The 20,581-nt window shown below is 37.0% G+C and overlaps 3 protein-coding genes across 6 annotated transcripts; 1 reads left to right on the top strand and 2 right to left on the bottom strand.

Annotated features, from left to right (window-relative positions):
* Window positions 1-13: 13 nt before the first annotated feature.
* Window positions 14-5,616, bottom strand: LOC121945940 (uncharacterized). 2 transcript variants are annotated; one of them, XM_088084597.1, is made up of 8 exons: window positions 5,552-5,566; window positions 4,070-4,312; window positions 2,634-2,813; window positions 2,414-2,524; window positions 1,403-1,459; window positions 752-922; window positions 526-642; window positions 14-261 (listed from the first exon to the last, which is right to left on the bottom strand). In XM_088084597.1, exons 3-8 carry the CDS (start codon window positions 2,802-2,804, stop codon window positions 199-201), a joined length of 690 nt encoding a protein of 229 aa, XP_087940723.1. In that variant the 5' UTR covers window positions 2,805-2,813; window positions 4,070-4,312; window positions 5,552-5,566; the 3' UTR covers window positions 14-198. The 2 variants fall into 2 exon arrangements, with proteins under 2 accessions (XP_087940723.1, XP_042346254.2); XM_042490320.2 differs by lacking the exon at window positions 4,070-4,312 and having other exon boundaries at window positions 5,552-5,616.
* Window positions 5,617-5,978: 362 nt separating this feature from the next.
* LOC121945673 (uncharacterized) lies at window positions 5,979-9,278 on the top strand. Its single transcript, XM_042489973.2, has 7 exons — window positions 5,979-6,034; window positions 6,720-6,870; window positions 7,926-8,036; window positions 8,257-8,313; window positions 8,415-8,585; window positions 8,733-8,852; window positions 9,077-9,278. The coding sequence occupies exons 2-7, from the start codon at window positions 6,742-6,744 to the stop codon at window positions 9,113-9,115; spliced, it is 627 nt and encodes a 208-aa protein (XP_042345907.1). The 5' UTR covers window positions 5,979-6,034; window positions 6,720-6,741; the 3' UTR covers window positions 9,116-9,278.
* LOC121946237 (uncharacterized) lies at window positions 9,148-18,445 on the bottom strand. Of its 3 annotated transcripts, none has more exons than XM_042490730.2 (7): window positions 18,304-18,445; window positions 16,336-16,523; window positions 14,607-14,726; window positions 13,079-13,135; window positions 12,192-12,395; window positions 11,521-11,643; window positions 9,148-10,886 (listed from the first exon to the last, which is right to left on the bottom strand). In XM_042490730.2, exons 2-7 carry the CDS (start codon window positions 16,510-16,512, stop codon window positions 10,821-10,823), a joined length of 747 nt encoding a protein of 248 aa, XP_042346664.2. In that variant the 5' UTR covers window positions 16,513-16,523; window positions 18,304-18,445; the 3' UTR covers window positions 9,148-10,820. The 3 variants fall into 3 exon arrangements, with proteins under 3 accessions (XP_042346664.2, XP_042346667.2, XP_042346666.2); XM_042490733.2 differs by having other exon boundaries at window positions 9,148-10,883; XM_042490732.2 differs by lacking the exon at window positions 18,304-18,445 and adding an exon at window positions 17,673-18,230.
* Window positions 18,446-20,581: the final 2,136 nt, after the last annotated feature.

The raw sequence follows: 20,581 nt of genomic DNA, 5'->3' as shown, positions 1-20,581 counted from the left end.
CTCTTTCTCTCAGTTTGTTTTCATTTAAGCAAGTTTACTTTAAAATATAACTGACAAGCAAATAAAAAACTGGACACAAACTGAACAAAAAGTGTCCCGGATAAGTAGCAGTTTTGATTACTTTCAGCAAGTGTGTTTAAAATCACAAGTCTAACAACGACTCATAGTCGTGCTTTTATGTTTTTAGCTGAATTGATTTTAAGCACCAGGACTGGTCAGGAGGACGTCCTTCAGCTGTGTCTGCTGACCTTCAACATCACCCTGTTTGTACAGAAAAAAGTGAACCTTTATCAGACAAAAACAGGATAAAGTTGAGAATCCTATAATGTGACATTTTACTGAATTTAAAACTGCATATATTAAATATTGCAGCAGAAATGCAGCTAGGTATATCCCCACTACAACTATTGCTGCCATTCTTCATGGTGCAGCTGTTTATACTGTCTCAGGTTTTACTTGTATTTCTCTGTCTCTATCACCTGTGTGTGACTGTGTACATTTGTGCACTGTTTTCGTGGTTCATACCTCTTCCTTCTTCCTGTTGATCAGAGCTTTGATGCCCAGAGCAGCAAAACTGATGCAGACACACAGCTGGAGAACAGCCATGACGATCAAAGCAATGTCCACGGCTCCCAGCAGGTACTGATAGGTGAGATATATGTAAAAAAATAAAAGGAATTTAATTTACAACATGTTTTTCTGAATTTTCAATATAGCATTAAAACAGTTTTAGCCTTTAAAGTATACTTACTTGAGCAATGGCCGCCACATCTCCACAGTTGTCACGAACATGATACAGTTTTATAAACCAAGCGAGACACATGCTGTTGACAGAGGTTTCTGCTATGTCTTTGGCGTACAGCACAATGCCAATAATGGCGAAAATGGCTCCGATGATGTTCATCAATACGGCAAAGACTACCTGAGAGGAATGACTCCATTATTCTTTTGACAGTTTTTCACCACAGTTTATGTGTTTATACATGTCCTTCAATTTTAGCCTTTTTCAGATACAGAGTACCAAATATTATTAACTTTATCTTTCTGAAAAAGTGATGTTTATTTTTATAATCTAGACATATAGTTGTCTTCTACTAACCCTTTCAAACTTGAAATTGGTTAAATTTCTTTCAAAAACATGGTGAAAGGGCAAAGAGCGATTTCCCAAGACATGACACAAAAATTAGCAAGAAATTAGGAAAAAGTTACAAGAAAATTACCTGAAAATAAGTGAACAAAAAAGGCCTTAAAAGTGCTGAAAATATATATTTTTAAGTATTCTTTTTTTTCTTGGGTTTTAAAGTTATACAAACATATTATCAAGTTTGATCGAGTAATATTCATCAACATGACTTCAATAAATGTGATGGTAAAGGTACTTATTTAAATTTTTTTTACTTACCAAACAAAGAGAGGGAAACTGCCCGGCAACAAGGGTCGTGATTCCAGCGATGATGAACTGAAGAGAGGACAGCAGACAGGTCAGTGATATAAATAACTGTGTTTTTCACTTGTTTTTTTTTTCTCATGGAAAAGGAAAAAAACTAAAATTAGTAATAGAATTACTTCTCATAAAGAAATGTTATTCTCTAGAATCGGTAGACGTCATTATGCTTTTGTCCTCTGGGGTCAAAATGACCCCGTCTGGTTTGACTGTTATTTGAAGCATGTTGTATGAACTGTCAATCAATTCTGTGTTACACCTTTATCCTTACTTCAGCCCAACCCATTACCACACATTTTCCCATTGTTTTGGAATTTAGGGCCAATAGACCTTGTTTACATAAGTAAAAAAAAACATATTTTGACAGAAAAAGATTTCATTTGGAGTCAGAATGACCCCAAAGACAACACAAGGGTTAAGAAATATTTTGGCAATTAGATCATTTAAAAACATCTGATAGAGTTCTGAAAATTGTTTCGTTTTAGGAAAAATGATAAAATCTAGGGATGCACACTAATGTCGGCACGTTATTAGTATGGGCCGATACTGGCTTTAAAACTAAATATCAGTATTGTCCAAAAAACAGGTTTTTTTTTCGTTACTGACAAAGTGATCACTTAGAAAACATCAAGGCTAAGTTGAAATATTTTTCTAATTTTACACAATGAATGAATATTACATACACATGAAAGCATTGTATTTTATGTCTCCATCTGCTGGTTGGCCATCACAAAAAGAGTATACACATCAGACACCTGATGATCACTAAAATTAGGTGGGAAAAAGTGTATATATCGATATCTGTACTTCATCTGCCAAATGAGTTGTGATACATCGTCATATTGCATATCTGCAGAAATTCCAATACATTGCATCGGGAAACTCCCTGCTTTTGCCATTGTGCTAAAACAAAATCAATAAATATGCTCTCATGGAAATATTAATACAAAAATATTTGTATCACTTTACCGCAGCACCCAGCCAGTATGCAGCAGCCAAATGAGGCAGATCCTGAGGTTGTATGTATGTTCGTCCAGGCCCAAGTCCGATGTTGAACAGCCCCACCATGATCTGTACAGTCTGTTGGATTTAAATGATTAAATCTCATGATCTTACGCTCGAAGAACCTTAAATGTAAAGACCACTACTCAAAACTGCATGTAAATAAATGCATTTTAATCTCGTTCACCCCGAGACCTGCAGTCACACTGGTCTGCATCAGCCCCTTATCCACTGAGCAGCACGTCGGACTGTAGCAAAGAGTCTTCAAGATTTGGCACAGCGGAGGCAATATGCTCTTCTGGTCAGCCACCACAGTGACCACAGTCACCTTATTGTCTTTGACAACAGTGAAGGACATCTCTCACACCTGCAACGTGACATGGAGATTTTGAGATATTTGGATAGAAACACAGGTGGCGCTATGGAGAAGCCTACTTTCTCCACCCAGTGGCAGTATACAGAAGAGATGTTCTGTGGTTCTGGTGTCTGAATTACAGAAAGTAAAGCTATTCAAATCCAAATTAGTCTGAGTTCCAGCTGCTACCCTCTGGTGGGAGATTTAGAGTTCCTCGGAGCAGGCTGAACCTCTACAAACACTCGTTTATCCCTATGTCTATCAAGACTCTCAACGCAGTGATGTCATGTAATGTGATGTAGTGTGTATTGGATGCAACAGGTATTGCAGGTTAAGCTAAGGTTAAGATTAAGATGATATTATTATTTATTATTGAGCATTTTATAATTGAAGGTTGTGCAATGCGTCGCCTCAGCCAGAAGTGCAAATTGGTTGCTGGTGCAACTGTCTTTATGGTGTTGTGGGATGATTTTTAAATGGGCATATTTTGCTGTGTACTGTCAGTTGCTGGTGTGTACTGCAGGACTAGCAGAGTCCACAACAAATTTCCCTACGGGGACATTAAAGTATACGAAATGAAATGAATGAAATGAAATTAAATCTTTAATGTGAGTTAAGCGAGCAAAAGTTAAGTCTGACTGCAGACGTTTCTGCAAACTAAAGATATGTTACATATGCACAGTATTAGGCACAAAACCACTTATGTTTTGGTTTAAAATACCCACTTTTAGGGGGAACAATCCCTGCTGGAAAAGCACTGATGTCTCAATAAGAAATAAAAAATACACAATTTTTCATACCACTGTCCCCACTAAAAAAAAAAACAGTTGTGGGTTTAAAAAAAAAAAAAACACCAACATTTTGTGTCTAAAAAGCCGCAGGGAACGCAGCAGTACATTTTTTTAAGATATGATAAGACTGAATTTGTTGTTTGTTGAACAGTGGTCAGAAGTTTGGCCTCGGGACAAACCATCCATCATCCCCTCCTCTTCTGCGTAACAAAGTCAGCTCCCGTATTATGTTATTTTGAAAACATTCATATGATTAGTATGAAACATGCAGATGTAGAGTATTTGTGGTTTGCAGAAACGTACAGTGCCAGCATCTTCCTCTGGTGACTGAAGTGTTATTAATCCAATTGAGTACTTTTGTTACAGCGTCAAGTGACACATAAAGAACATTACTGAAATAAATATAACTTCAACTAAAACTAGGACAGTCTTAATATAAATAAAAACATTATAAAAATCCAGTATGCTGTATTTTACCTTGTACTGGTGCAGCAACAGATGTGTGTATTTGCTGAACAAAGGGTCCGTTTATTGGACTCAAAACTTGCAAAAGTCCACAAAAAGGCACTCATATCTGTGGGGGAAATATTTTGTTTTGCTTTCAGCACTCATACCCAATAAAACTATCGGACGTTACAATTTCCTCTACATTTTGATTAATGTTCACGAGGGGCGGGGCCTTCAGGGTGGTACGTCCGGGGAATGTGATTGTGGTGGCACCTACGCAGTAAAAAGAAAATATTTGTTTTAACTTTTAAAAAAAAGTTAGTGTCGAGACTGCCTTATATTTTTAAGTTAAATCTGAGAGCTGGGTTTGTAAAGGTTCAACTTGTCTTCTCATTTCAGTCAAATATAACATTTCAAGGCAGCATGAACACATTTTTTTCAAGTTTAAACTATATACAGAGCAACGTTTATTATTCGAAAGTCAATCAAATGACTACAAAAAAAACACAAAACTTACAATAGGTCAAAAAAAGGAGAGAAAGGAGATTGCTAACTACTATAAATGACAACAAGTAAAACTTGAGGACTGACTGAATAACATTCACAGCTAATGATCGAACAGCACATATTTGAGTCGTATGATTATTGAATTCACAGCAAGTGTGGCATTTTGTTAAAAAGTTCATTACAGCCTGCAGGTTAAGGTTCACAAACAGGTTCTGTTATTTGGATGGAGAGAAGTTCAGTTTCCCAGAGCGCACTGCACTTGTGTTTGCCACCTCAAACTCTTAACCTACAGCAAACACACACACACACACACACACACACACACACACACAGATACAGATACAATATGTAGCTAGCAGGGAACATTCCCACAACACTGGCCAATGTTACCTACAAGTTGCAATAAAGTTTTAAAGAAAACATTTTCATCCAATGTTTAAAGAATGTTGTCAGGATGTTTACCATTTCAAATAATGTCCCCATGAGATTAAATGCTGACTAAAATGTAACGTTTTAACTGCAACATTTTGAGGATGTTTTGGTGATGTTAAACAAACAACATTCAGAACATATTGTTGAGGACTGAGATTATTCAACTTTTTTTTAAATGACAATGTATTGTAATGTAATATTGAGGGGAAAAAATCATTTCCAGCTTTTTTTCATGTTTATAGAGAACGTTAGCCTAACTAGAAAAACATTCTGGGAACTAAAAGAAAACATTATTGAAACATTGCACTGGTTGCATTGTAGTCTACAGTTCTCAGAACGATTTCAGAACCAAAAATTGCTACCTGGGATAAACGCCTTCACAAAAATGAGGAATAGGGGCGTCCACCGTCGACCAAACACATGCACGCAAAACATTAAAAGTGGAAAAGAAAAAAACATGACTACCACAAAAAAAAACACCCAGACACATCACTGAGTTCAGAGCTAAAAAAAAAAAAAAAACAGACTGTCGCAGTCAAACAGTGTATGTGTTTTTGTGTGCAGAGTACTCACCTGTTTGTTGTCTCACTCCTAAACTGAGACTGAGTTACTGAAGGTTCAGGTAGCAGCAATAAAACTACTTCCTGCCGCTCGTTGGTTTCTTCAAAATAAAAGCGTTTAAATTTCCAAAATGATTTCCATAATGACTTGCCCTTTCCCACTTTACATTAAATTAGGGTTAACATGCTGATTGATGAGGGTAAATTAAAGTAGTACAGCCTCTATAATTTCTATTTGGAGACTTTAAATGTCAGATTGAGGTAAAGAAGTGAATTTTTGATTGCAGATCTTTAATATTTCATTGTGGTATTGCTACTTTTACCTAATTCAAGCTTCCTGTGGTACTGCTAATGCTTGCTTTTTGTGGAAATAAGGCTTTTATTTTGAAGAAACCTACTACTAGATGGGAAGTAATAATTTTGTCGCTGTGAAATGACCAGAAGCTGTTGAGAGGACAGTCAGACTGTCACAGGTGCAGCATCACGTCATCAACAGGTGAGTTAAAAAACTAACAATAATGTGAATTTTATAAGGAGACAACATGTTCAGTGAGCAATGAGCTGGATGTAATGGATATTTTTTAATGATAAAGTTTGACAAAAATTATGTTATATAATTTTTTGTCTGTGTGAAGGAGAGGGGATATTTCAAAATGATTAAAATTTGCTTTTAAGTGGAGAAATTTTCCCCAAAAGAAAACTTTATTAACTCAGCATCCTGATGATGATACTTGACTTTTTCATTTTCTTTTTTTTTTTGTAAGGTTGTTTTTAATTTTACCAGCTGAAGCCTCTGCAGCATATTTTACAGTTACTAAATAAAGAACTTAAAGCAAGGGACAATAAGTGTAATCTTGCTGCATTTTTGCAGAACCACAGCTGTAATACACCTGCATATTTGGATTTGATAGGGTTGTTGATCGATACCACTGACTCTCCGTTTACTTTGGCAGGTACTGAGAATTCATCACATTCATGCACTGAGCCATTGTCCTATACAAACACCCCCTCCTCACACACACACACACACACACACACACACACACACACACACACACAGAGACAAAACAAAATGAATGACTTAAGAGCTTCAAGCACATGTTAAAATTACCATAACTCAAGAGGAGACACATTCCCATCGCTGAACCAATCTATTTTTCTTTTTACATTTTGTGTTTCAGGTGTGTGTGCAGGACCGTGACGATGACCGTCATCTCTGTGGCAGCTGACCGCAAAAGCGTGTTTCCATCACTCTGCCAAATCCTGAAGGCTCTTTGCTGCAGCTCGGTGTGCCGGGGGCCGATACAGACTACTGTCACTACAGCATTTGGGGTGAGAGGAATTAAAATCAGTGTATTCACACACAGCTATTATTAATTGGTGTTTTTTGGTTGTTAAAATATTAATGCAATCACCAGTAAATGTAAATGCTAACATTGCTCATCAGTTACATCAGTTTTATGGTTGTTTTTATGTTTATGTTGAAACTTAACGTTTCTTTACATTTTAATTTTATGTTGTGACAATGCTGTGGTTAACACATGGCTTGGTTTAGGCACAGAAACCATCTTGTAAGTGTTAAGAAAACATGTTTTGGCTTCAAATACCCTGTTTGATCGATACAAAGACATCTGAAAATGTCTTACTCTCTGAAATGGCCCCATCTCTCGTTAAAAAAGCATCCCCTCTTTCATGCAATCACTGTTCTGCCAAATAAGCAAAAAGCCCTCTAAAATATCTTAAAAATACCGGTGATTGTTGCTAAAAACACATCTGGGAATGTTCAGAGCTCTTGTTAAAAAATACTCACTTTTGTCACTGCAAAGGCAGCATAAAACATCCCAAACTCTCCTTGAAAAATACCAGGTTTGTTGTTACAAACAAGGCTGGGAATGACCAAATGCCTTGTTAAAAAATTCTTGTTTTTGTCACTACAAATGTGGCATAACACGTCCCAAACTCTTGTTAAACAATACCCACTTTTGTCACCACAAACAAGGCTGGAAATAATCTGACCTCTTGATAAAAAAATACTTGTTTTTGCTTCTGAAAACACAGCTGGAAATGTCCCAACCTCTCTTTAATAAAATACTCACTATTGTTGCTACACACACAGAAGTGTCCCAAACTCTTGTTAAAAAATATTCGCTTTTGTTGCTACCAGTATGACTGGAAATGTCGGTAAAAAATCCAGCTTTTGTTGGTCCCTAACGGTCTCTCCTGCTTGGCAGCCGTCTCACCTGCAGTATGTGTCCAGGCATTCACCATCCTGTCCTCCTTCTGATCTACGTCATACATATGAAATATGAAGTATTATGCCACCATTGTATTCTGGTGACTGGACTGCAAGTGTAATAGAAAGAGATTTAAGTGTGAATCTTTTACAGACTTTGCAGATCATGGTTGGCCTGTTCAACATCGGACTCGGCCCTGGACGAACAAGCACAAATCCCGGAGATCTGACCAGTTTGGGAGCTGCTTATTGGCTGGGCTCTGTGGTAAAAAATAATCCTGTCAATATTAGAGCACACTACTTTGGTGACTCTTGTTTGGTATCTGTGTTAGCAGTGTTGTGTCAACAAAACACAACAGCAGCTTCACACATATTTGTACAAGTTCAAAAGGGAGCAAGACTGTTTTATGATAATAATTCCCAGTTATTACTGGCAAAGAAATACAATTGTCACTGATATGAGCTGTCTGTTGACCTCTCACCAGTTCATACTAGTTGGAATCATGTCCATTTCAGCCGGACAGTCCCCGTCTCCCTGCTTGGTGATTAAACTCCACTGACTAAATAAAATATGCACAAAATAGAATATTTTCCCTCTGTATTATCAAATATGGCATTTAATTAAATGACTCTTTCCTCTCAGATGGGCTTCACCGTATTCATGAACATTTCCGGAGCTATCTTTGCCATTACGGCCATCGTGCTGTATGCCATCAACGTGGCAAATTCCTCTCTCCTGTGGATGTGTGAGCGCAGCACTAAAAATGCTGATCATTACGGTGACGGCTGCATAAATGTGGCACTCTTTGCCCAGGTAGATGAACTTTTAAAATTAAACTCAAAAACACGCTCGTACAGTAAAAAGCATGCATTAAATTGCAAGTGTGACAGCTTGTTCAGTTATTAGTTTGAATATATTTGTAATATAAAATGGGTTTTAAGCATGTTTCTCATCCATCAGAGACTGTTGACATCCATGGACGTCACGATGATCGCCATGGCGGTTCTTCAGCTCGGTGTCTGTATTAGGTACACCATTCTGGGCATCAGGTTCTTGACCAGTGAGATGACGAAGGAAGAGGTATGAATTTAAAAGACAATGTAAAAAATGTGCACAGTCCACATGATTAGAGAACAGCTGGTAAAATTCTGGACATAACAGTTGTAGTTGTATATGGATACATATAACTGCATATAACGTTTTGGTGCAGTACTTAATATTTGCAGTGTTAAATTCGGTAGAAGTCACATTGTAGAATTCGCTACGTAATCCTGTTTTTGCTTTTTTTTTTTCTGTGCAAACAGGTTGATGTTGAAGTCATCCCGCCCAGTCCTGACGCTTAAAATCAATTCAACAAAACACATGGAGCCATGACTATGAGTCACTGTTATATTTTTGCTTTTACACACACTCAATGAAAGTAATCAAAACATTCATGTCTTGTTTCTTTTCACTTTCTATTTTTTAAGTAAACTTGCTTAAATAAAAACATGTAAAATGGTGAAACTGCCCAAAAAGACATTGAGTTTGTCACTGTTTTTAACTCAAAGAAATAGTTTGGGGGGGTTTTGGAGTGTGGTTACATAAGGCACTTATCCGTAGTCAGTGTTTTACACACAGTAGATGACAGTGGGCACGTCCTCAGTTTGGAGAAGCAGTCTGGAGTACATACACTGCTACATGTTTAACTTCTGAGTATTTTGTAATTTTTGCTGAGCAAAAACAAAAAGCAACAAGATATAATTTGTGACAAAATTAAGCCACGGTGCAATTAAACTGTAAAACTAGGCAGTAATGATCAAAAATAAACCAAGATTTGTTATTGCATTGCCCATTTCTCACTTGAAATATCTTTAGAAACATTTTTCTTGCACTGTTTGGCTGTACCACAAGAGTTTGTGCAATAATATTTTGTGCTGTTGACTTTAGAAAGGTATTGAAAGTAGCATACAAAAGAGTACTTGAAGAGTTTTGATGAATGTTATTTTAACATGACTTCATATAGTAAAATAGCAAACAAACCATAAAACCACCCATAAAAGCCTTCAAAGTCACAACAAAACAAAAAACTAAAACAAAACAATAAATTGCACATAATCCAAACTGCACATGCAACATATTGCACATACATTGCACATAACACATATAAGTATTGGACTATCGCTGCAGCCTTAAGCAGCGTTGTTTAAAGCTTGATAGGACCAAATAACTTTAAGTACAAACACACATATAGTAGATTAATGCTATTACAGGTAAACTGACAGGATGTTCACAGAAGGTGAATTGACACTAAATTAATCACTTTATTTAATTTTCACTTGGCTGGAAAACCCATTTCAAAAAACAGGAATATAATCATCATTTCACACTTCCCTTTATACGTACCGTTTCTGTTGCTACATAAAAAAGTTTTTTAAACTGAGTCATTCAGTTACACCCAACGGTTTAAAAGTACAGAGCAGAAATACAAATACCAAAATATATAGCAGTATTAGGCATTTTGATGGCTTTGCTACTTTTAGCATGGCTTAATGGTTTACGTCAAGGTCACTACAAACAAATACAAAACACCAAAATATATGAAACAGTCATTTTGATGACTTTGTTTCTTTTTTTAACATGGCTTAATATTGCAAAATAGCAAAAGAGCCATCAATTTAATATAAATACCATCAACAATCAAATTCCGTCAATGTGTATTAATTACACAAATGTACATGAACCTCATTTATACTAAAACATACGTACAGCACAATAATCAGCAGAAAATTATTATCAATGGGAACAGTTTGCTTTTGCTGATTTTTTAAACGTCAACACAGAGTGAAATGGACAGCGGCATTTACATTTAAGTGCAGATTTGTATCAAAAATACTCTAAAATATAAGTGCAAATATTTTTAAGCAACCCTTGTAGGAAAAGACACAGACATTTGACAGACACTGAACCAGCTGAATAAATCACTCATGCTTCAATACAGACAGTCAGTGGTATAAATACACAGGAACACAGTACCTGTGACTGACAGCACAAAGCAGAGATTTTCATTTAGGAAACAGGGTGACTGGTGACTTCAGGCAGTGGTTCAGGCAAATTTTCTGGCTCACCAATCTGCTAAAAAGAGAAAAATAACATCAGTAATGCCAATAAAAAGGTGCAGACACAATAAAACCTTTACAAATAGCACATATTCACGTATGACATACATTCAATAACTGTGCCGCTGTACTTGTTTTCTGCAGGGATACACAGACACATAATTATTTTAATGAACATTTAAGTGAATTTTAAAGAAATGAAGACAATTCCATCAAGGCCGCCTTAAGATATTTTGTTCATGAGACTGCATCAGAAGGGGTCACAGTGACCTTGACATTTTAACCACAAAGTTTAAATCAGTACATTTGCGCCAAATTACAAAAAAAAAAATCCTTCAAGCTGTTTCTGATATATCACGTTCATGAGAATGAGATGGATGCAAAGTCACGGTGACCTTGACCTTTGACCACCAAAATCAAATCAGTTTATCCTTGACTCAAACTGAACGTTTGTGCCAAATCTGAAGAAATTCTCTGAAGGCGTTCTTGAAATTGCGTTCATGAGAATGGGATGGACTGACAGATGAATAAATGACCCGAAAACATAACAGTTGTTGAAGAGGAATAAAAAAGAGAAGATTTGTGCTCAGTCAACCTTTCCTGCATAAATAACAAGTTTAGAAGTAACATGTACTTTTAGAAAACTCTACCTTGTTTTCTTCCTTCTCACGGCTTCTCAGAGCCTTGATGCTCATGACGGCGGAGCTGATGACGAGGCAGAGCTCCAGGAATGACAGGAAAATCAGCACAGCATTCATGCCGGTCAAGAGCATCTGAGTGGGACATGAAGTAGAAGAACATTTGAGTTAGAGCTGAACAAATGATCAAATTCAAATAGATATTTCAATGTAATAAAACAGAATTTTTAAATGACATAAGCAAGATTTGATGCTGAACAAACTACCAGAAAATATCAGGTCTGCTGAGAGTCTGTCAAGGTTAAAGACTCACCTGTTCACTGCTGCCTTTGACTAAAAGGCTTTTTACTTTTTAAATTTTATATTTTACTTCGAAACTCTGCACTGCAACTCTTATTTCAATATATGTGTTTTTATATTTTTGGGTTTTATCTGTTGTTTTCCCACTTGCTTTTTTTTAAATCACCTTTTACATGCTTCTTTTCTAATGTTTTAAATGTGTTTCCTTTCCCCCTGTTGTTGTATTTCAATGTTATGTGTGAAGCACCTTGAATTGCCTTGTTGCTGAAACGTGCTATACAAATAAACTTGCCTTGCCTTGCCTTGCTGGCAGCACCATCATGTAAAAATGTCATTATGACATTGTCCATTTCCCACACACAAATGACATTTTCCACACTTACCATGATCAGCTTTCTTCCCTCCAAGCATTTCTCCAACATGCTCCACTTCCTAGTAGATGGAGTTGTAATGTATCTGCGGCCATAATAGTAATCATTGAAACAGCTCAACCACACTCGCGTGTTTGACAAATTGCAGCTGTAGAGCACAATCGCTGCAATGGCAACAGCAACTCCTATTAGATTCAGGATCACATTGAGGATGACCTAAAACACAAGACACAAAAACACACCATGAGTAAAACATATCATTCCTGACAGCTGAATGACTTGTATTTATTTAAGAAACCTCTGCAACTCCACTGAGCCTATTTTTTATGTCCAATGAAACTGCATACTGTGAACATGTGAGACAATGGACCTCATGAAGCGACATTCTCTTAAATTTCTCTTAGATATTCTCTTAATTCAACTCCAGATGCTCTAAATGTTTGTAACTGCCCATATCTGCTCTAATAATAATCTAATAATCCAGGCATTAGAATTACTCTAAAACATTTTCTAAATTTGCTTAAGTGACATTTATTCGTTTGTGTATGGGTGTTGATAAACAAACATGAAAAGAAATATTGCTATTGCCTTCCAGAACATCAATATGCAATCAATATCAGGACATACAACATTTAAGAGCAACATGATTGTGTATCTATAGTTGGTACAAATATTTGTGATGGTTCAGCACATCTTAAATACAGCAGGTTTTAATATTATTCAAGGTTTTACCATAGTTTCAATTCAAATTTGCGGTAAAGTTTTTGTGACTGGACACAATTGTAAGGCGTGCAGAATTCACAGAGATTGGTTAAATTTGTGTGATTTGTTGAGAAGAGAAGAATAAAATGAAAGCTGATGAAGTGAACTTGAGGATGTTATGAAGCTGAACCACTCACCAGACATACACTCGGGAACTTGTCAGACAAAATGCCAACGACGCCAAACAACATAAACTGGAGAAGAGACAAAAAAAAATTGAATATTAAGCTTTCATTATTCAATACAAACAATAAAATTCATACATGTCATTAACAGAACCACTGACTTGAGTGAACAGCATTTTGATCACCAAGAGGGAAATCATGCAGTTACATTGGCAGACAAGGGACAAGAAACCAGAACTAATCAACGTCATCTGAGAACTAAGAGATTAAGATATCTGTTAAAATACACTTTAATTCAGGCAGGATTCTGTGACACTGAGTCAAAACACAGCAAAGTACAGCATCGAACAGCTTTATTCAGGGTTCCCACACACTGATATGGACAAAATTTCTCAAAATGTCTATGTCTTTTCAAGGACCCAAAATATTTTTTTTCTTGCCCCACTTGCCCAGCTTTTTCAAATATATAAGACTGATATGGTATCAAACATAGGACAAGGACCATTAGAAATGTGAAAATGCAATGATAATTTCCATTTTTAAATGGTAATATTTTGATAATATATGTAGAAATTATGCTTTAAAAAAAGAAAAAAAAACACCTCTAATGTGTAAATGTTTTTATCATAAAAAAATGCCCCAAAAATAATTTTTAAAAATTCATTATTTTGATATTTATTTCAAAAAAGATTTTGAATGAAAAAAAGTTTAAATTTTCTGTAAGATTAAAAAAAAGAAAAGAAAATTTGCCAAATGTTGAAAACATGCATGCAACAGTGGTAAAAATGAATTCAAAACCTTTTTATTGTGATTAATGATGATGATTTTGTGTCATTTGACATTTCAAAGTGAGCTCAGAGTGTGTATCTGTGAGGCAGATCTTAAGTTGTAAAGTTTTTTTCTCTTCACTGTAACTTTGGGAGCATATAAATGTACATTTTTTAAGAAAGTTTGTGTTGGACTTATGTATGGACTGTATGTAAAAATGGACGACATGACAGCTCCCCCACAGTTTAACTTTTCTATCTTGATCGCCCCCTGGTGTCTGTCAGCAGTATAGGTCATAAAGCCCGCCCCTCCATGTTTGTGAAAGGACATAAGCCAAACTTAAAACTCAAAGTACACGGCAAGTAAATTTTTCCTGAAGCTGGTTTCTGTCACTGAAGGTAGTTCTCATCCCCCTGATGTTTGTTCAAGTGATCATTTTTATTACGCTTGGTTTAAATGAGTCATGAAATTATCCAAAAAGAGGACTTTATGCCATGACTGACAGCTGCAAAAGCCAATCCATGTGCTCGCATTCAATGGCGCTGCTTGCAATTGGTCAGATGGGTGTTTTAACGGGAAATTTCCCACTATGGATAACGCTGATGTGCAGACTCCAACTTCGAGTTACATCACTAGCAAAACACTGCAGTGCCCGTATCCAGGATATTTCAGCCGCACTTAAGCATAGTGGAGTTAAGTGGGGTCACATCGTCCATCTTTACAGTCTGTGGTTGTGAGACCAAAAGATCAAACACAGGATAAGCTTCCTTACCACTCCTCCAAACCATAAAGGAAACAAGGTTCTTGTCATGTGCCACCAAGCGGTACCGTAATTGCAACAGAGGATCACTCCGAGGCCGATGTTGAGCAGCCCAACCATAAAGTGCAGAGCCTGAGGAAGAAACACAGCATGAGCAACAAACACAGAGCATATATGTACAGGATACCTACACACAGCCAGCGACACAAAGTTAGACCCTGTGGTGCAGAACGTACGTCGGACCACTTCACCGAACAGTTTTATGGTGTTTTCTAAAACAACTTTCTTATTTAAACAAAGGAGACCTGTGCAAGTTGAAGCCCCAACCCTGCCCATCTGAGATCGTCATATAAAATACTGAACACAACCTTGACCATACCAGACCTTCCCAAAAAACAGTTGGCTTCTAGCGCCCGGGACACACTCGCTGTGTGGCAGCACAAGCCTCGTGCGTCTCCAGAGGAAAATTGACAACCTGGGCAGATCACCAACTCTCCACACTGTGTTTTCCTGCCAGAGAAGTTACTGTGGCTGAAACAGGAGACTATATTAATCCAGGTTTCCTAAAGTTTAAAGCAAGTTAGATTTAAGACTCTTTAAGACCCTTTTAATGCCACTGAAAGTGAAATTTAAGACCAATTTTTTAACCAAAACTGAAAAAAAATGAACTGACATCAGTTATCTAGAGTTAAGGTCAGTTCAAATGCTGAAAATATCAAAACACATTTTTGTGACACACAGAGCTTGTTTATTAGTCATTTGATCGGTAAATGTATGTGAGTGCTCCCAATTCCTCTAACCCAGGCATGTCAAACCGGTCCACAGGGGGGCCGGTGTGGCTGCAGGTTTTGTTTCCAACCAAGTAGCAGCACACCAGACTTGACTCATTTAATCAACTGATCTCGGTCTTCAGACAGTTGATTGGTCAAACTGTGTGCTCTTGGTTGGTTGGCACAAAAACCTGCAGCCACACCGGCCCCCTGTGGACCAGTTTGACATGCCTGCTCTAACCTGATCTGCTTGACGCTATACTCGACAAATTATTTAAAAAATAGATATTACCAATTTTTGAGATTTCACGATGCAATGTCAGAAGAAATGAATCATAATATCTTCTTTCTGATGTCAGATGAAGATTTTGAAAGGTTTATTTAAGGCATATTAATGCCAATTAAGTCCATATTTTTAGATGAATGAATTAAATGCCTTTTAAGACTTTTTAAGGATTCACGGGAACCTTGTTCATCACTCAATCAGTGAATAAATAATTTCTATAATATATGTTGAGTTAAGGACAGATTACTCGCTTTTTATTATTATTATTTGTTAAGGCAAGGCAGGCCAGCTTTATTTGTAAAGCACACTTCATACAACAGGGCAAATCAAAGTGCTCCAAAGAGCGATGACATACAAAAACATATTTAAGGATACAGATTTACAATAAGAGTAAAGAAACAGCATATAGAAGGTAAAATTATCGACTAAATGATTTAAAAATGAAAAAGAAAAATTAACAATAAAGTGAAGACAAGAGATGCAAACTCAGAGTCCTTCCCGACACATCCAATCAGCGCCATCCGCTGGTATGAAGAGGCACTTACTCTCAGGTCTTTATTGCGTGTTCATATGAAACTTTTTGATCGTGGCGGGTAAAGTGAGGCGACGCAGCAGGCAGTTTTAGTTGCTGATAGTTCTCTGATGTCGGTTTGTTGCGTCCAGGCCTTTAAGGTTTTAAACTCACCCCCAGTATTGACTGAGAAGATCTCTGGACCCTCCTCAGGCGCTGAGACACAGAGCAGCACGCGGGACTGTAGCAAAGATCTCTGAGGATTCCACACATTGGAGGACAAACACCTTTGGAGTCAGAGGTCACCGTGAACACGGTGACCCCGTCAGCCTTCGACATGGTCACAGACATCCTGTCAGCTGCTGTAGAGTGAAAGAGACGAGAGAGCACAGAAACTTTACATCTCTGAAATCAGGCTGCTGATTCTTCAACCTAAATGGACTCGGTGAACTCAGATCAGGCCAAAAATGTAAAGTTTCTAACAGATAGTCCTCATCATAAACTGGAGACACAGAAATGGAAAAACACTGACTTCTTACCACATTGGAAGTAATGAAATATGGTCTATTTGCCTTTCAGGAATTATAGACTCAGCAGTTTTAGAGCATGACCAAACGAGGAACTTAACTGTAAACTATTTTTTTTTGTGCTGTGATGTTTGTGTGTGTGTGTTTTCTTGTTCTTGTTTTTGTCTTAATTCTTGTAATGTCTTAATGTAATTGTCCTAATTTTGTCTAAATAATAGAAATGTTGTAATTTTGTTTAAAAACAAAAATTCTTGCTCCTACTTATTTTCAGACATGAAATATTTACATTTGTTAACTGAATATGTCCAAGAGGCATTCTGGGGTTGTTTTCCTTGCTCATATCTTATTTTGTTTTCTCATTTTGTTCGATATGTTCAAAATACAGACCTAACTAACTAATGTTGTACATTTGAGTAGTTTTGAAATCAACTATATCACAAAAATTAGAAGCATTTGAGTTAATAACATTTGTTGGTTCATAATTTACAATTCTTATTGCTCTCTTCTGCATTGTGAAAACTGCGAAATATATGTTTTTTGTAACTTAGCAATGAAATTGTACGCCTGCCTTACATTTGACCTTCAGCCACAACCGTTTTGTTAACAGGATAACAAAAAATTAACAAAAACTTAGATCCAGCTAAGTTTTTAGCTGTTTAAAAACCAGCTGGTTTAAAAACTGGTTTGGTATTTAAAAAGTAAAAACATGGGGAGAAGGCAATGAGCAGCTCAACCGGATATGACTCAAAATTAAAAAAAAAAAAAAAAAAGAGACCTTAGTTGTAGAAAATAATAATAATAATAATAATAATTACCTGAGAATTGGAAAAAAAAATATGAGAACACTAATTACTTCCCCATAATTTCAAAAGAAACCAAACCAATCTGCTCAGGGTTCAAAGGGTTAAACAGCTTGTAGGAAGGCAGCACAAAAGCATTGATGTTGATTTGGGTTTCAGATGGGTTAATAATAAAGTTTCACACCAACTGGAGACGGGGTTCAGTCCGGGCCCCTCTGTGCGGCGTTTGCGTGTTGTCCCCGTGTCTGCGTGGGTCTCCGGCTTCCTCCCACAGTCCAAAGACATGCGGCTCGGGTTATTTGGTGACTCTAAATTGCCCTTAGGTGTGAATGTGAGTGTGTATGGTTGTTCGTCTATATGTGGTGACCCTGCGATGGTCTGGCGACCTGTCCCGGGTGTACCCCGCCTTCCGCCCCATGACAGCTGGGATTGGCTCCAGCCCCCCCGCGACCCTTACGCGAAAACAGAAAATGACTGACTGACCACTTTCTGCCTAAAACAGGGCTGTTCTCGTGGTATTAACTTAACTAACCTCAATGCATCGCGACTTTGAGTGTAATGAAACATCTGTAAAATGAAAAGTGTTGAAAACAGCTCAAAACAGTCTGGCGATGCGTGACACATCAGAAACACGATTTATTCCAACAAACTGTGTAACTTTTTTTAAAAAAATAAATGCAACAAAGTGCTTACAGACTATTAAATTAAATCAAACAAAAATCTGGCTTCCCACGCCGCCTGACTGTTTTCATGCCTGATGACTGATCGTATCAGATTTCTTTACAGTCTGAATCAAACCTAAAGAAATGACTCACCTGATTTTGTCTGTTAGAGTACTGAAGAAAAACCTAAACGACTTATTACGGGGTTAAAGTCTGGCTGACTGTTTCCTGCAGCTGCAATTTTTTGTTTGGATAAGAGGAAGTACAGACTCATCACAATACCAGAAGTACCTCCCACCCTTTATTGGTCAGTCCGGTAAACACAACTGACGCTTTTTTTTTTTTTTAAACAGAGGTGGCAGTTACATGCAGGGCCGTAGCCATGAAGTTTAGGGGCCCACATTCCCCCAGCACCAGTGCTGGAAAGTGCATTTAAAGAAAGTTTAATTTGTGGTTAGAAAACTTTGAAAAACTTTGCATATTCACAGCAGAGGTCCACAAGCACAACAGGCATCTCTGCAGGATCGTGCGTGAGGGTCACGGTTGGCGGGACGAAGATTTTTTTTTCTTCGTCAATTAACTTAATTGAATATTAATATCAAACAGTCAAAAAGGCCACATCATGGTTATATTCATTCACTTAAACTGAAGTGAGCGGTGATCAAACAAATTCAAATATGTAGATAACCTCAGTAATATAAGTAAAATAAAAAAGTGGTCATTCAGGAATTAGGACAAATAGATATTTATATAGATGCAGGGCTTTTTCCATTTTGCAGTATTTCAATAATCTTTTTTTCGGTTTTATCTCATTTAGAAAAAACAATAAATACGGAAGAGTTCACAAGAAAATGACATTTGTGAATTAAGTATTTTACCAAAATAATGATTTTTTTTCCTCTCCATTTGAAGATCAAACTTGATTTCCTATTAAGTGCTGAGATCTTTTCTGTCTGCAGCTAAGCGGTTTTGACGATATCACCATCTGTAGACGCTGCCCAACCTTAGCATATACATATATATACACAGTATATATATATATATATATATATATATATATATATATATATATATATATATATATATATATATATATATATATATATATACATATATATACAGTATATATATATATGTCTGGACGCTCCTCAGATGCTCAGATGCAGAGCAGCACTCAGCGCTGCAGCAAACGCTTTTGTGAAGACTTGACACAGTGGAGGACAAAAACTTTTTGGGTCAGAGGTCGCAGTGAACACAGTGACCCCTTTAGCCTTCATCACGGTCACAGACATCCTACCTGCTGCTGTGGACTGAAAGAGACAACTGAGAACATAAACTTTAAATCTCTGGAGGGAGTCTGACAAAATAACACATCGGGTTATTTCAGTTCAGGCTAAAAATGTCAAGTTTCTAACAGAAAGCCCTCATTAAAAACTGGGGATGTGGCAAAATGCATTTTCTCTCCTAATAAGTTGTCATAACGAGTCCAAACTTGAAATGTATTCATCCATTAGCACACTTAACAGACCAAAGACAGTATTACTGGCTAAACTGAGGTTCATTTACAATCCGGATAAAACAGAATAAAATAACTCACCTGTTCGTGTCTGTTTGAGTACAAAAAGGAAAACCTGAGTAACTGTACGCCACCGAGCTGAACATTTGTTGTGCACTCATTGTTTGGAAAAGGGGAGCGAGATGGGCGAGTCCCAACAGCCTAATACCAGAGGCCATTCCCATCATTGGACTCTATAAAGAAACTTAACCCTTTGCTGATCATTCAGCTCAACACAAACAAAAAAGTTAATATTCTGCATTGATTTTCTTCTTTAAATTTAGGCCTACAAGCAGTTTTACAAATAAAACAGAGAAAAAGTGGCAGTGACATGCAGGGCCGGAGCTAAAAAAATCATATTATAGATCATGAGTTTAAATTTTCCCAAGAAGGTAACACTCACATTTACACAGCTACTGCTTGGGAATGATGGGTTTGTTTCCGTCCACTTATATGAATTTTTTTTATTATTATTATTTATTTGGGGGGGGTCCCTTTATTTTGCAGGGCAGCTTTGAGAATGAAAGGAGAAGAGAGGGGATGACATGCAGCAAAGAGCTGGAGTTTGGACTTGAAACTGTAGCTGCTGTGGCAGGACGCAGCCTTCTTGTACATCTGGACGTCTGCTCTACTAGTTGAGCTACTGGCCGCGCAAAAACAAAAACACCAAAAATTTCAGAGAGAAAAAAAAAGACTATCTAGCTATACTAGATAGTCTTTTTTATATAGCTATACTAGCTATGCTTGGTTGAAGTGGAAAAATTGGTGTATCCAATGGATCAGCTTCTAAAAACTGATCATTTTGTGGGGGCCTTGTGGTTGTATGTAAAAAAAAATGGTATCCACTGATTTACAGATGTCTCTTTACAAGGTAAA

The sequence above is a fragment of the Plectropomus leopardus genome, chromosome 11, assembly GCF_026936395.1.
Source record: "Plectropomus leopardus strain MGB_pleo_1.0 chromosome 11, ASM2693639v1, whole genome shotgun sequence".
NCBI lineage: Eukaryota > Metazoa > Chordata > Actinopteri > Perciformes > Serranidae > Plectropomus > Plectropomus leopardus.
Note: the sequence above shows the minus strand (reverse complement) of the source record. Positions and strands in the feature narration are given on the sequence as shown.

What these genes read in the sequence shown, in the direction of transcription:
- LOC121945940 (XM_042490320.2), bottom strand. Translation starts at nt 2,804, where the DNA reads ATGTCCTTCACTGTTGTCAAAGACAATAAGGTGACTGTGGTCACTGTG. An exon ending in ATGTGGCGGCCATTGCTCAA is followed by an intron (nt 643 to 751) that starts GTAAGTATACTT and finishes CTCACCTATCAG; the next exon opens with TACCTGCTGGGAGCCGTGGA. An exon ending in TCAACAGGAAGAAGGAAGAG is followed by an intron (nt 262 to 525) that starts GTATGAACCACG and finishes CTGTACAAACAG; the next exon opens with GGTGATGTTGAAGGTCAGCA.
- LOC121945673 (XM_042489973.2), top strand. Translation starts at nt 6,742, where the DNA reads ATGACCGTCATCTCTGTGGCAGCTGACCGCAAAAGCGTGTTTCCATCA. An exon ending in ATGTGGCACTCTTTGCCCAG is followed by an intron (nt 8,586 to 8,732) that starts GTAGATGAACTT and finishes CTCATCCATCAG; the next exon opens with AGACTGTTGACATCCATGGA. An exon ending in GTGAGATGACGAAGGAAGAG is followed by an intron (nt 8,853 to 9,076) that starts GTATGAATTTAA and finishes CTGTGCAAACAG; the next exon opens with GTTGATGTTGAAGTCATCCC.
- LOC121946237 (XM_042490730.2), bottom strand. Translation starts at nt 16,512, where the DNA reads ATGTCTGTGACCATGTCGAAGGCTGACGGGGTCACCGTGTTCACGGTG. An exon ending in CTTCTCAGTCAATACTGGGG is followed by an intron (nt 14,727 to 16,335) that starts GTGAGTTTAAAA and finishes TTTCTTCCTCAG; the next exon opens with GCTCTGCACTTTATGGTTGG. An exon ending in AGGGAAGAAAGCTGATCATG is followed by an intron (nt 11,644 to 12,191) that starts GTAAGTGTGGAA and finishes TGTCCCACTCAG; the next exon opens with ATGCTCTTGACCGGCATGAA.